Source organism: Gavia stellata, chromosome 4 (genome assembly GCF_030936135.1).
Source record: "Gavia stellata isolate bGavSte3 chromosome 4, bGavSte3.hap2, whole genome shotgun sequence".
In the NCBI taxonomy this organism is placed as follows: domain Eukaryota; kingdom Metazoa; phylum Chordata; class Aves; order Gaviiformes; family Gaviidae; genus Gavia; species Gavia stellata.
The window spans coordinates 70,040,022-70,054,938 of record NC_082597.1 but is presented as its reverse complement, the minus strand read 5'-3'; the positions used below and the strand labels follow the sequence as shown (position 1 = coordinate 70,054,938).

Sequence of the window (14,917 nt, the reverse complement as noted above, 5' to 3'; positions counted from 1 at the left end):
TATTCCTGATGTTTAATGTACTTTAGAAACCACTGATTAAAAAATACAGAAATTTAAGTGTGCATGTGGAGATGATAGATATTAGAATAAAGATTACGGTTTTAGCCATGTTATCAGAACAGAAGTCAGTAATTTCTTTAGTAAGCTCAGCTTCTATACACTTGAACATACACCAGTTTTGAAGTTCTTGTCCTCTGTAGCGTAGCTCTTACTTGCCCATTTAAAAATTGGTCGGGGTGAAGTGCTGTGACTGGAGTTGGGCAGTAGTTAGGCAGTGAGTGCAGCACATGGCCAGCATCCAGGTTAACCAAAATTCAGATAATCAGCGTTCATGAAGGCAAGACTTGGACGTGATGGTTTGTTCAGATGTAAACAGTTACAAATGGTGCTCTCTCTTCATTGGTTATACAGAGAATACAGGATTTCAGTTTGCATTTAATGTTCCATTACCACGGTGGTGTTACTGAAAACTTAATATAATCTGTCTGAAAGATCTTGGGCAAGAAGTGTTTCTGAGGGGTGAGACAGCTTTAGTGCATGGAGTTGCAGCAGTTGCTCAGAGTCATTGAGGGGAAAGGGAACAAGGAAGAGCAGTAGCTGCCTTTATTTACTTGGCTGTACTTGGCATTTCATGTAGTTATTGCTGCCTGTGAGAGTATCAGAAGGTACGTTTCTACGAGAGATCTGAAACTGGAAGAAGTGTTAGAGGTGGAAAAGGGAGCAGAATCTTTTCTTCTGTTTTTAATTGTGCTTAAAATGTGTTTTATAACAACATAATTTAATATTTTTGTGATGGTAAAAAAAAAAAAAGGCAACTTTGTCCATGAATTACTTCACTGAGTATCATATATTTTACATTCAGAACATTCAGAGTCTTAAACATAACCTAGATGTTGTTAACCACATCCTTGTTTGGGGGCAGGGGGAAGGTTGTAGAGAAAAAAATGGTTTTGCATTTCTCTGACAAAATTACAGGCAATTAATTTATAATTTGATTACATGGACCTGAGTTTGAACAGTTCGATTTTAGTACAATTCCTTTGCTGTTATGTACTCCATTGTAACTATTTCATATGGGAAAAAGTTATCAAAGAATAAGTCACCCAACTTAATGTGGTCTTGTTGCTTATTAAATCCAGTCTCTTTGAAGATTGTAGTTGTCAGATGAGCAAAATTAATACCTGAATAAATATGATATGCTCAGCTAATTTTCTTGCAAGTTTAAAAAAGGAAAGACTAAGTGGTGTTTGAGAGTTATACTTATCCACAAAGAAAACAGTATCAAATTGGAAGAATATATTAGACCCTAGTTGATTATTCCTTTTAACAAATGACGAGTTGGACACTTGTTCAATATACAAGTCTATTTTGAAATTTAATAGCTCAGCGGTTGGGCTTGCCTTTTCTCCCATATGCCTTGAGGTTCCTGAAGCTACTAAAGAAGGAGTGCTGTTATTCTTCCCTTCCCTTGGCTCTAGACTTGGATCTCTGCCCTCAGAGTTATGTGACTTCTTATCTTATACAGTAGTCTTACTTTGAATTTGTATCTCAGTTGTTATGTCGCCATTGCTGTAACTTGTACTCTTCTATTCATCATTCAGGCTTTATATTTGTAGTTTCACATCATCTGCAGAATTTATGCCCCAGTGAATAACTGGTGAAAATGTGGCAACCTGTAAAAACTGGCATATGGGGACGACCAAAGAACAAAGAACTTTGCTTTGGGATAGGCTGTTTATCAGAAGGTTGGATTCTGGTTAAGTTTTAGCATACTTAAGAATTTCTCAAAGGGCTTTGTTGTCCAGCCATAAGGGTATGTAAATATCTGGAAAATATTCACATGGCAACAGCAGTCACCACTGTAGCAAGGTCTTTATTCTGTGGGTCTGGTTTATACTCAATAGAAATCAAGGTAAAAAAATATGACAAAATGGACTGTGTGCTATATTCCTGTGAATGCACGTAACCATGCCAACTTTATTTGTGGACCTCAGTTTCTGTGGGTAAGAAGTGTCAGCTGACTACCTTGTTTTTTTAATCTTAAAAGAAATGATCATGCTGTGTCATTCGTTTCTCTGAAAGTACCCCTAACACTAGATATGCAAGTATTTTACATTCTCAAGTTGTTTATTAGCCTCTGATAGTGTTTGTGGAAAAAGAGTGGAAAAAGATATGAGAAGATCAAAGACCTTTGATATGACAAAGTTCAGATTGGAGAAAACGTATTCTGATAAAAGTTGTCTAGTCATACAAAGATCATATTTACATTATATTTACTTTCCTGAAGTTTCCTTTGCTGCAATAGTAGAAGCACCAGCATAGGCATAAGTTAGAGTGCCCTGACTTGACTATTGTCTGTGCTGCCCTAAATGACGATGTTTGTAAAAAGACTAGCATATCTTGTATTTATCTGCCTTAGCCATTGCTATGCTACTCAGTGATGATGAGGAATTTTTGGTGTTACTGAAAATTTTCTCAAGAAAGGCCAGCTCCAGCTTTGGAAGATGAGAGGAAAACACTGCATCATCTTTTTTAAGAAAAAAGGACATGGATGGAATTGAGGGGGAGAAGCCTTCAGAAATACTGCTGTTCTCCAGGTGCTTACATAGCTTGGAGAGTATGCCTTGGCATCTTTTCTTAAAACAAGGGTTTAAAAGAGGCAGGTGACTTGCCTGCTTCTCCAAACTTTTCACTGCTCTGTGATATGCTTTGTTTTCAGGTTGCAGTAACTGCTTTAACATATCGGTGGCAGAGCATGGCAGGTAACAATAAAAAAACTGATCTGAAATGTCAGCCTATGTTGCAGACAAAGAGCACTTACTCCTAAGAGCCATGGGATGCTTGGAAGCTGTGGTAAAAATATCTTTTTCCTCCTAGGACTATAAAGTTACTCTGTGCTGGTTGTTTTGCAGTGTCTGATAATTGGGGCTGGACCCTGTGGCCTTCGTACAGCCATCGACCTATCATTCCTAGGAGCCAAGGTGGTGGTCATAGAAAAGAGGGATGCCTTTTCCCGCAATAACGTGCTGCATTTGTGGCCATTCACCATACATGACTTGAGGGGTCTTGGCGCCAAAAAGTTTTATGGCAAATTCTGTGCGGGATCGATAGACCATATCAGTAAGTACAGCTGCTGCTGGACACAGCAGTACTTGTTCTTCATAGGGGAAAGGTGGGTGAGGGCATGGGGGTAACTCGTTAAAATTCAGCCTACACCAATCACTGCTTTCAAGTCCTTATGGTACGATTCAGCATTACCTTTGCATAGTGCATTTTGGGCTACACCTGGATGTGAAAGAAATACACTGTGCCTCGAGGTTAGCACACATGCAATATTTATCTATCATCTTTTACACCTATTACTTTCCAAGGCATATCTTTCTCCTAAACTGAAAAGTACATTTAAGGTTCAAACCTTTTTTTTTAATGGATAATTTTCATAGTTTTGCTGTTACATTCCTGCAGCTGCCACATTATTCTGTTTCTCTTGAGCATTGTAAGTGACTTGCGAAAAAGAAAATTAACCGAATGCTTTTGAACATTCTTGTGAATGTTGGCCTGGAAAAAGGAGGAACAATTTTGGCTTTGTTAATTTTTGGAAGAGTGTTGAAGATATTTTCAAGAACGCTGTCAGCCTATGAATAAGTTTTGATTAAATAGAGGTTTACATACTAAAAAAGAGAATAATTTTGATGATTCTCAAATTCTGAGAAATCAGTCTCCTTTGAAAGCTGAATGCTTTGGTGGAGCAGGAGTTGTTTTTCAGTTGGTTTGGTTTTTTTGGTTTTTATTTGAGTTTTTTCCAAAAAATTTACTGGACATGGCACAGCAAGGTGTTGCCCACCAGTCTGTGTTCTCCAGTGGGCATAAGTAGGAAGTACAAAAAGGCACAAACATAGTAGATAAGATTTGGCTTCTTGTACGAAGCAAAAACTGCTCTTTATTTTTTTTTTTTAACAATGAATGGTAAAACTGGAAAATCTTTGGAACGTCAGTCTTGCAGATTGCTTTTTCCCTTCCAGTTTTTTGTAATTTTTATTCTTCCACTACTTTATGCCTGTTGTCTTCTTTTGTACCTCAGCACAGCTGAAATTTAGTATTTAGGTGGAGCATTTTTTCATTTCAGTATCTGAAACATGATAGTAAGGTGTCTTCCTTTGAATTAATAGAGTTTGCACGCTGTCATTTTCATACCTGCTACCTATATTAACTGGTGAGGAAAGAGGTGGTGAGGAACTTACTATGCCCTCACTAACCCAGAGGTGTTAGGATGAAGGTGCAGGTCAGTATTACAGCTAAGCTGACCAAATGGCTAGTTGCCATCTGTGACAGAAGTGCAGTCCTGCTTGTGCTCTCTTCCCTCCCCCTCCTGCAGTGCATGTTCTGGTTGTTTCCCTTGTTGCTGATTTGGGGACTGAAACATAAAAAAATTATGTACTTTTTATTCTTTGAAAAGGGCTGGGGTTTCAGCTATATAGAAGTTTCTTGGCATGCCGTGATATTACACACCAGTGCTGCCTGGATGAAGTGCTGGGAACACAGTGGGAAAAAGAAAGTAGCAGCTGGCCTTTAAATCAGTTTATCAGTAATGTCAAACAGAGATGCATGGGTACTTGTGCTCTTTTCTTTTTCTTTTATTTCTTTATCGTCTGCTTTTTTGCAGGTATCCGTCAGCTCCAGCTTATCCTTTTGAAGGTTGCCTTGATCTTGGGAATAGAGATCCATGTCAATGTGGAATTCCAGGGACTTGTTTACCCTCCGGAGGATCAGGAGAATGAAAGCAAGTAGCATTGAAATGGGTAGTAGAGAAAGGGGAGGTTATGGTAGGATACACAGACTCCTGCTCCTTAACCCTGCTTATGATTCTAAATCCTTTTCTCGTGCTCCACTAATGAGAGTAATTATTAATACACTTTTGCTTGAATTTTTAGTAGAATTTATTCTTTCTAGTGACAAATCCATATTAGTTACTATATAAAACAAAATCACCTGAAGTACTACGCAGAAATAGACCATGACACAGTAAATCGTAATTGCTCCTAAAAGACTTAAGCCTATTACAATTAGAAGATACCTTTTTAAAACAACTCCTTTCCTTGCATTCACTGAAGATATTTATATCAGTGAATTATCTGTGTTATGCTTTTTGTATCTTCATGAAACTTGTTTTCTGATCACCATGGGAAATGGTGGATTACTTGTTTTTTGGCATCCTGTTAACTGAACAGATAGTAGAGAAGCTATAAAGGTTGTAGTGATCCTTAAAGGTAATAGGGGTTTTTTACCAGAGCTGTCTCTGCCTCTGATTCACACAGAGTGGCTATGCAAGTCAGCAATAGCCTTGTCAACAATATAGCTGTCATGCAGTGTATCCTCACTGACTGTGTAACGAAGGGATTATGGATAGTAAGAAGTGGTTTTATGTATTTGTTCTATTATGAGCACTGTTTATTGTCATTAACTTGGAGTTTATCAACAGGAATAGGTTGGCGTGCATTGGTCCACCCAAAAACCCATCCAGTGTCTGAGTATGAGTTTGAAGTGATCATTGGAGGGGATGGCAGGAGGAACACCTTGGAAGGTAATGGTGTGTCCGTAATTCGCTTTCAAATAGAACTTATTCTTAAATTGGTTAGAACAAAAATGGCTTTTAACATCCCGATCAAAATCTGCAAAGACATTTGACTAGTGAAAGGGAGAGTAAAAGTCCGTGTAAAAGTCCATTTGTTTCAAAGACACATAGGTCATCTTTTTCCTCTTCCTATCTACTAGCAATGGAATTAGGTGTTTTGACCTGGATCATTTTTCCTACATTTTTTCTTTAGTTGAGTAGTGTTGTAGCTCTTACTTTTGGGAGTAGGAATTGAAGTGTTGCATATTATTCTGTGTAGAGGAGAATTCTATCTTAATATTTTTGATGCCAGTTTCAGTTTTTGGAAAAGAGGTAAGAGAGGGGAGCTTTTTCCCTAAACAAGAGCTTTTATTTTTCTGATGAAGCAATTGTTGCTTTTTCTGTGGAGGAGTTTGTCATTCATCAGATCCATTCTCTCTTTATTTTGTGAGGGCACTTGTCTATGGCATGCTGAGCCTTCTCTGAAGGTATGCTCTATTTTTCAGTGTTACTACTTTATCCTTCTTGTAGGGTTTCGCCGAAAAGAGTTCCGTGGTAAACTAGCAATTGCTATCACAGCAAACTTCATCAATCGCAACACCACAGCTGAAGCCAAAGTAGAAGAGATCAGCGGTGTGGCCTTCATATTCAACCAGAAGTTCTTCCAGGATCTGCGAGAAGCCACAGGTTTGTCAGCAATTACCAGATTCCCAGGGAAAACTGTTTGTCTTTATTACAACTTTGTAACTCAGGTATCGTGTTTAATCAATAGATGAACATCTTGTGCAAGGAAGGCAGTCGCTGCTGTCTCTCTTTGAAATCTGACTTCCCCATTTTTACAGCTGTTCTATACAGCTGTACAAAGCAGATGTGTATCATTCTGATGTGTGTCATTTTTGCTCAGAAGTGAAGAACTTATTTCCCTGAAGGTTTTCAGGAAATCTGAGCCCTAAATAGGAAAAGTCTGAATCCTGAGTTCAGTTTCCTGCACTCCACATCTGAATGCAAACCTTAGAATGATGATAAATTTATTTTTAAGAGGTAGCTATACGCATGTGAAATGTGGTGTTTGTGGTTTGTTGAAGATTCATATTTTAAAGTCATCAAAAGCATGGAAGAAAGCTGCTTGGCATTCTCTCTCTAAGGCTTTCTAACCATGTAGTTTCAATTTACTTTCTTCTGATAGAGCTCGTGTTACATGTAACATGTAACTTGCTCCTTCACTACCATGTCTTTTGTTCTGTCACAAGGTATTGACTTGGAGAACATTGTCTACTACAAAGACGATACACACTACTTTGTCATGACTGCCAAAAAACAGAGCTTGCTGGAAAAAGGAGTGATACGGCATGTGGGTATTAACTTTTACTATACTCTCTATAAACTAAGATTTTGGTACAATTTGCTTTCGGTATGCTGAAAAAAGGGAAACATTATCCTCTTTCACCATGTAATGTTTTTATACAGGTGTATTTTAGACCACGAATATATGTGGTTAATGCCCTTCTGAAGTATTTTGGGCCATCAGAAGGGTGTTACAAGATCTGTCCTCTCCAAATTTGTATTCCTTTGTAGATTTGGGGGCTTCTTTCATGTTAAGATAAAATATGCTCAAAGAACCTTTGATAGTTTAGTTGAGCTTCCCTCATTTTATGGGAATGAAACAGCAGGAAGTGAAGAAAGTGTTGGAAATATGTAATTCTGACAGAAGCTGATTTAAAAGTAGTTTGGCCACAAATGAATAAATAAGGATTGGGCTCTTGTGCCTTTTGTCTGAAGTGTGTGAAGAGAAATGCTCAGAAATTTCTTAGCCCTTTCACAGTCAGAAATGCTAGTAGGACTGATTACTGTTTGCATTAAAAGATGTATAAATTTTCTTTTGGAAGCATAAACACAGATAGGAATGAAAGAAATTAGAGGGCAAACCTGTATCAGTGGATTTGTAGGAGTTTTAATGCCAAATATTGTATATACCGGTCTTAAAATAAACTTGTGGATTTGGCTATTTCACTTTTAATTTTCTCTTTTTGGTAGGATTATGCTGACACGGAGTTATTACTCTCACGGGAGAATGTGGACCAGGAGGCTTTGCTAAACTATGCCAGAGAAGCAGCTGACTTCTCTACTAATCAGCAGCTGCCATCTCTGGACTTTGCCATCAATCACTATGGTCAGCCAGATGTGGCCATGTTTGACTTCACGTGCATGTATGCATCGGAGAACGCAGCCCTGGTGCGAGAGCAGAATGGCCATCAGTTACTTGTGGCACTGGTTGGGGACAGTCTCTTAGAGGTTTGTGTTTTAAACTTACCATGTGTAAACAGTGAATTGAAGCATAAGCACAAGCCATTGCACTCATCACTGAAGTATGCGCTGCCTATAAGATAGTTACTATAAGGAAACTGCTGTTTATTATATAATAAAGTGGGAGGTTTGAAGGAAGGGTAGGAGTGTTGGGAAAACAGAGTATTTAGGATGGCAATGATCTTGCTTAAGAAAATGTGTGCAGAGATTTTTTTTTCTGAAGTTATGTCTGTTCCATCTGTTTCTTATTGGGACAGTTAGACTCTCTACAGAGCCTGCTGTAGGCCTGTTAATAATTGGCATTTTGTAGTTGGTTAAAAAGTACATTCTTGAAGAGAAGCTGTTAAAGCACTACAGGCTATGAATTGTTGTTGGAAATAGAGGAACATGGGCTTTGGGGGAGCTCATGGGCAATTCACCATACATCTGGCTTCCTCTAGCCCAGCAGGAGTGGAGCTTTAAGCTGATTACTGAGCTATAATTTCCCAGCAGATTACCATCTGAATATATTCTTGATACTTGTTTAAAATTTTCCCTAACTGATGCTTTTCCTTTCTCTGCTTTTTTTGTAAACTAAAATATTAGCCATTTTGGCCAATGGGAACTGGAATAGCCAGGGGATTTTTGGCTGCAATGGACTCTGCTTGGATGGTACGAAGTTGGTCACTTGGAGCTAGTCCTTTGGAAGTTCTTGCAGAAAGGTAATAGAGAAAATAAATTCACTTTCAGTTCTAAGCTAATCCTCCAATGTCTCATCATTCATTCCAGTTTATTCTAGTACAAATATATAGACAGAATGGGAGATACAAATTCTCACTGTTTTTAGAGGATGCTTATGGGTATAATTAAGTCAAAGAAAAAAATTGCTAAGGAGCTGATAAACTGAAGTATATTTATAGAGGAATAAGAAATGTTGCAGATGCTCTTGGTCCTAGTTTTAAAAACAGATTAGACGAAGTCTTTTTTTGGTGCTTGCTGATACTACATGGACAAAGTGAGCCTGACTTACTGTCACCAGCCTTGCAATAGTGAAGCAGATGAAGATGTAGGTGCCTTTAAAGTACCAGAGACAAAAATTCTTGCTGTCCCCTATTATCTTGTAAATATCTTTTATGATTTTTTTTTAAGGAAGCTAAGACCTACTTTTATTTCAAATTCTTCTAAACTGATCACTTTGTTTCATAAAAGCCAAACAGCATCTTGTGTTTCTTTTGGAGTATTGAGCTTTTGATGTTTTTATCGTCCTTGGTTGAGTGTTGTTTTGGTGACTCAAGGTGATATCTTAAAGATCAGAACTTGGGTAATTAAAAAATGGAGTAAGTAAAAGCAAGGTCTAATAGAACCTATTTTAAACTTAAGCAACTGCAACTTCTGACCATCAGGAACCGTAGTATCATTTTAAAAATTGTATAAATGGCACAAGGGATATTTAAAGTTCCATTTGTTTGGGTTTAAAAAAATGGTGAAGATGATAATGTTGCAGTTGGAGCCAGACTTCCATCACCTTTCCATTCGGCATTTGCAGACAGCAGTAAGAGCTTCCCTGAGCCTTCTCGTCTGCATGCTGAACAAACCCAGTTCCCTTGGCTGCTCTTCACAGGGCAAGTGCTCCAGTCCCCTTGGTGGCCCTCTTCCTGAGTTGCTCCAGTGTCTCAATGTCTTTCTTGTAGTGGGGAACCCTTTCAGTTATGCTTAATGTATTGTTTTCTTCCCTCCTTTTGATTTCTGGAGTTGTATTAAATTGCGGATTTTAATACACTTACACTGAAACTTAGCTATTCAATGTCTGACGTAGTTAGATGTCTGATCTGAATGTTTATGTCTCCAGGATTGACTTAGCAGTATTAGTAGTGATGCATCTCTCTTAAAAAACAAAACAACCCACAAAGCCTAAACCAACCAACCAACCAAAAAAAAAAAACCAAACTTTTTTTAAATTTTATTTTCCCAAGGGAAAGCATTTATAGACTACTGCCTCAGACCACCCCTGAGAATGTGAGTAAAAACTTCAGCCATTACAGCATTGATCCCGCCACCCGGTATCCCAATATCAACGTCAACTTCTTGCGGCCGCAGCAGGTAACTGGACAAATGGTGCTTCTGAACGCTTGCAATCTGCATTGTCTTTCCCTAGGTGAAGCTATGCTAATGTTTTGGGAACAGATAGTGACCTGCTGTGGCAGTATAGTGTGGAAGCAGTGAAAGGCAGATATATCAGTCAAGAGTAGACCTCTGTACTTCAACAAATTCCTGTTTAGGAATTTTTGATTTTGACAGTTTTAACCTTGCTGTAATGATACATAAAATCTATAAGTGTGTGTGTGTGCACGTGCACATATTTTCTTTGTAATAATCTAGTATAGCAGTTTGTCATTGCAATTTGGTACCCAGTGAACAGCAGCAGTCAGCTAGACTGTTCAGCCCTGACTAGCTATTCTTTGTTGTTCTAGGGTTCTTGGACTAGAGATTTCCGCTACCTAAGTGTACTTGTCTTCCTTTTTGTGCCTTGGGATGGCTCCTTCTTGTGCTGCTCTTTCTCTATGGATTTTGGGTGCATGGAATGTTTGTAATTTTAGATTTTTTGGTGTCATTTTAGGTACGTCACTTGTATAATACAGGAGACTTGAAAGACATTCACCTGGAAATAGAGAACTTTGTGAACTCCAGGACACCAAAGCTGACTCGGAATGGTAGGCCTGGCTACTGCTCTATTCCTTTTGGTATTCTGGAGCTCGATTAGTGCAGGACGTAGAGCAGCAAGGCTCTAAAGTATTACTTAACCAGTCTTTTTTGGTTCAGAAAAAGTATCCAGCAATTGTTTTGTCAATAGTCTGATTTTCCAATTTTTCGAGTTTCAATTAACATGTAAATATATTTTTGTTTGCCTAATTTCCCTTGCTTTATAACGCTGTTATATTTCTAAGTATATTTGCTTATGCAAGCATTTTTTTCACCTCCTTTATCCTATAACAATGTCCTTACTTAGAGTGCAGAAGTAAACTCAGAATTCTTACAAACGTCACAGAAGGTATTTCTTGCGCAGCCTTTCATGTTCATGCTTTCTTTTACTTAATCTCATCTCTTAGCTTAACTAAATGAAAGCTCACTTTGCTTGCATTATTCTGAAAGTTAGATGCCTTGTGATAAGCATTTTCAGTATCTGTCTACTTGTCCTGTACCCTGAGGGGTATGTTGAACTTTTGCTTTTGCACACCTTGCCTTTGGGTGTCCAGATAGTGTCTGGGGACTCTCAGAATGGCACTTTGCTGCTAAGCCTCCCTTTCACTGCTGAATGGCTATGTGGTCTTTTGATTTGTTCTTTGGCCTGCAACCATGTTCCTTTAGGCTGTAATCTCATCAGATCTTGCAGTAAGGCAAGGTCAAAACAGGTCAGTGCTTTTAAAGGAAAGTTTTCAAGAGAAAAGAAAAAGCTGCAGAAGTACATTTGTAGTTTTTCCATTAGAAATAGTATGGCTGGGCTTTAGAGAGCGTTTGTGCTACCGTGTATCCTTTTGATCATATTTAAAACAAGTCTTTGTGACTGTTTCATAATTCCTGGGGCTCTTTTACAAGGGCTAGGGTGAAAAGCCTGGTAAGTTATAACTTAGATAATAACTTTTTAGCAAATTAAAAATCCTGTCTTGGATCTAAAATAGATAAGATAGTCTTTTTTATAAAAAAATAAGAATTCTGTCCTGTATTGCTCATTGTAGAAGGAGCTTGTGGCTTACATGAAGGTTTTATTTGTTAATTCATGGGTTTTATGTTGGTTTTGGAATTCATGAGAGATGTACATTACTACTTAAAAATGTGATTTCTTACAGAGTCTGTAGCTCGTTCTAGTAAATTGCTCAGCTGGTGTCAGAGGCAGACTGATGGATATGCTGGTGTAAATGTGACAGATCTCACGATGTCATGGAAAAGTGGCCTAGCTTTGTGTGCCATTATCCACAGATACCGTCCAGACTTAATGTGAGTAACTGGCTGTTTTGAATAACTGGGAAGAGCAGAATGCTAGTGATATTTAGAACTGATAGTATGGAGACTGAGGCAATGCATTTGTGACTTATGGAGAAATAGATTGAAATGAATTCAATTAAACTTGATAGAAGCTAACGTATGGTGATTCACCAGCAGAGTGGAAGGTCATAATAGCTTGATGAATATGAAGATAAATGTGTTGTCATTTTCCCTTCTGGATGATTTGACAGAATTAAGCTTCAAATTACTTCCCTATTGGTGTACTCGAGTTAACCTGAGCTACTCTGTTTAATAGCTATATAGCTTGTGGAGAGTTCAAATAGCTTTTAAAATGGTTTATATAACTCTCTACAAGCTATAGCTTTTTATATAGGTTTTTATGTAGTTTTACAAGTTTTGGGAAAAGCCAGCAGAACTAAAATATGGATCAGTCAAGAAAAAAGGGGACCAAAGTGAGGACTTAATTTAGTTCTAAGCACACAAAAGATTTTACGTAGGGGAAAACAGTACAGTCGTCCAGCAAAGGAGGAAGCAAAGATGTATTTCAGAGGATAATAAAGTTTTTAAGAAGAAAAATCTGGGTTTGGAGGAGGAGCGAAAAATGAAAAAAAGAATACATTTGAGCCAAAGTTCGCCGTAATTAAGTAGCATCAACTCTGGAGTACAAAAAGGATGCTGGCAAATAAATTTGAGAGATAGTGGAGGGAAAAAAAAGGAGTTGGATCCTTGAGTTCTTTCAGAAGATTGTTTTCTACTTGATTCAGTGCATGCTATCTTTCTGCCCTTTGCAGAGACTTTGATTCTTTGGATGAGCACAATGTGGAGAAGAATAACCAGCTGGCCTTTGACATTGCTGAAAAAGAGTTTGGAATATCTCCCATTATGACTGGAAAGGAAATGGCATCTGTTGGAGAGCCAGATAAACTGTCGATGGTGATGTACCTCACACAGTTCTACGAGATGTTTAAAGACACCATCCCCTCTAGCGGTAAGGAGTTTGGGGCAGGTGTCTCAGATTTAGACAGCTTCAGGATGAATATGTGTGCTTCAGTTGTCTTTGTGCTTCTTCTGCATAAGCTCATACTAGTCACTCACTAACTTTACATTACAAAAGTTGACTTGTTATTGGTGCTGATAAAGACCATGTTAGCAGCATCAGGAGCAAAAAAACCGAGTTAATACAAAATAATGTTCTCAAAATAATATCCTCAGAAGTTCTAAACTCACTTCAGCACTACTAGATAACTTTTCTGCTTTCTTGTTATTATTAGGGGTTCATCTGTCTTGGCTAATGTGAGATGCCTTGCTAGTAGTTGTTTAGTAGGTAATTTCAAAACACTGGCCAAGTTTTATATCTATTTACCATCAGTGAATGGTAAGAGTAACTTCAGAGCAAGGAGGAATGAAAGATCTTTTATTAGAATTGAAAGATTTAATTACCTAACACAAATCAATATGGCCTACCTTTAAATATTAATAATGTTGTTATAGCTGTTTCTTTATTACTGATAATCTTAATTCAAGTCTATCACTCTGGTGGGAATAAAAATTGTGTTTAATAGCCTTTTAAAATATAGTGTGTATCAGGTATTATTTCCAAGACTCTGAACTCTTCTTAAGAATACTGATGATCATGATGCTCTTTAAATATGAAAGTAAATAGAGTAAATAAACACAGTTTGTCTCCTGAAAGAAGAATTGATTTTGGCAAAATGAAAAAGTGGAGTAGCTGAGAAGGGTATTCATTCTGGACATTACAATAATTTTGTACACAGAATTTAATAAAAATGTGTTGTGTTTAAAAAAAAAAAAAAAAAAAAAGAGTCCTTCAGTTGTGTGTTAAATAATAGCACCACAGAAATAATTTCTTGGCATTCCCTTATCCTACCTGTTTTTGCTAACAGATAGTCTGGACCTGAATGCAGAAGAAAAAGCTGCCCTAATTGCCAGTACCAAATCGCCCATCTCTTTTCTCAGTAAACTGGGACAAAGCATCTCTCGGAAACGCACTCCAAAGGTAACCATATCACAGTCTTGATTACACTTGTGTCTGTTCGGCTGCTGTCCAAGTAGGTGGTACTAAAAATTTATGTGTGTGTATCTGCTATGTGTTTACAAAAGACTACGTGTTCATCAGCTCTTGGCATGGGACAATACATGACATTTATAACTGCAGAATTACATCCGTAATATGTACTTTCAATTAGTGGCATATTTCAGTCTTAAAATCCTAGCCTTGTGGTAGTATTTGGGGATGTATTTTGTATTGGAACATTAACAGGTTGCTCAAGTTCCAATTAGTTGAAAGTGTTGAAGAATGTCCAATTGGAATGTAAGAATCCCCTTAAACAAGTGGAGAATGAGCCCAGAGAATTAATAAGTTCTGTTGCAAAGCTTGTTTAAGTGCACTGATGACATTTATCTCAGGCCAGAAAGGTATGAGAGTCCTTATCTTTGTTTTTTTTCCCCTCCTCCTTCCATTTTCAGGACAAAAAAGAAAAGGAACTGGATGGTGCAGGAAAGAGGAGAAAAACCAGCCAATCTGAGGATGTAAGTATTACAGGGAGGAAAACATGTGGTAGGTTCCTTGTTCCCACTTCAGTCTTTTTGTTTTCTATATCCAGACAGGGTTTATATAACTTTTGGAGGTTTTTTAGATAAAAATTAATTATTCTTCAGAGGTTACGCTTTGTCGTAGCTATAGTGCAAATATTTTACTGATGCTTATGAAAGAATAGTACACAACAAATGAAATGTTGCAGTTTCCTCATATTCTATTTTTACTGCAATTTACTTTGATTTAATGAGGACACCAAGAATAAAACTTTGACTTCATAAAGTCATGCAGTATAGTCAGAATTGCCATTCATATTTAAACTTTAGTCTTGGTTAGTGCAAAAAGTATACATTTCTAGTATGCCCCATGAGGCACTCCTTCACTTGAAATGTTTATAGCCAAATAGGTACAAGTGAGTTAAAATTTATTGCTTTGAGTTGTCAGTGAAGGTTTGAAGATAGACC

General features: G+C 37.6%; 1 protein-coding gene across 1 annotated transcript in view; it reads left to right on the top strand.

Annotated features, from left to right (window-relative positions):
• The window catches only part of MICAL3 (microtubule associated monooxygenase, calponin and LIM domain containing 3), a 136,521-nt gene that overhangs the window by 29,299 nt on the left and 92,305 nt on the right, over window positions 1-14,917 (top strand). The window contains exons 3-15 of the mRNA XM_059816307.1: window positions 2,913-3,120; window positions 4,664-4,780; window positions 5,480-5,581; window positions 6,143-6,298; window positions 6,862-6,962; window positions 7,646-7,903; window positions 8,501-8,616; window positions 9,868-9,994; window positions 10,512-10,605; window positions 11,740-11,887; window positions 12,688-12,884; window positions 13,801-13,913; window positions 14,384-14,446. Coding sequence (XP_059672290.1) covers window positions 2,913-3,120; window positions 4,664-4,780; window positions 5,480-5,581; window positions 6,143-6,298; window positions 6,862-6,962; window positions 7,646-7,903; window positions 8,501-8,616; window positions 9,868-9,994; window positions 10,512-10,605; window positions 11,740-11,887; window positions 12,688-12,884; window positions 13,801-13,913; window positions 14,384-14,446 — 1,800 coding nt within the window. The remainder of the gene's footprint in view (window positions 1-2,912; window positions 3,121-4,663; window positions 4,781-5,479; window positions 5,582-6,142; window positions 6,299-6,861; window positions 6,963-7,645; window positions 7,904-8,500; window positions 8,617-9,867; window positions 9,995-10,511; window positions 10,606-11,739; window positions 11,888-12,687; window positions 12,885-13,800; window positions 13,914-14,383; window positions 14,447-14,917) is intronic.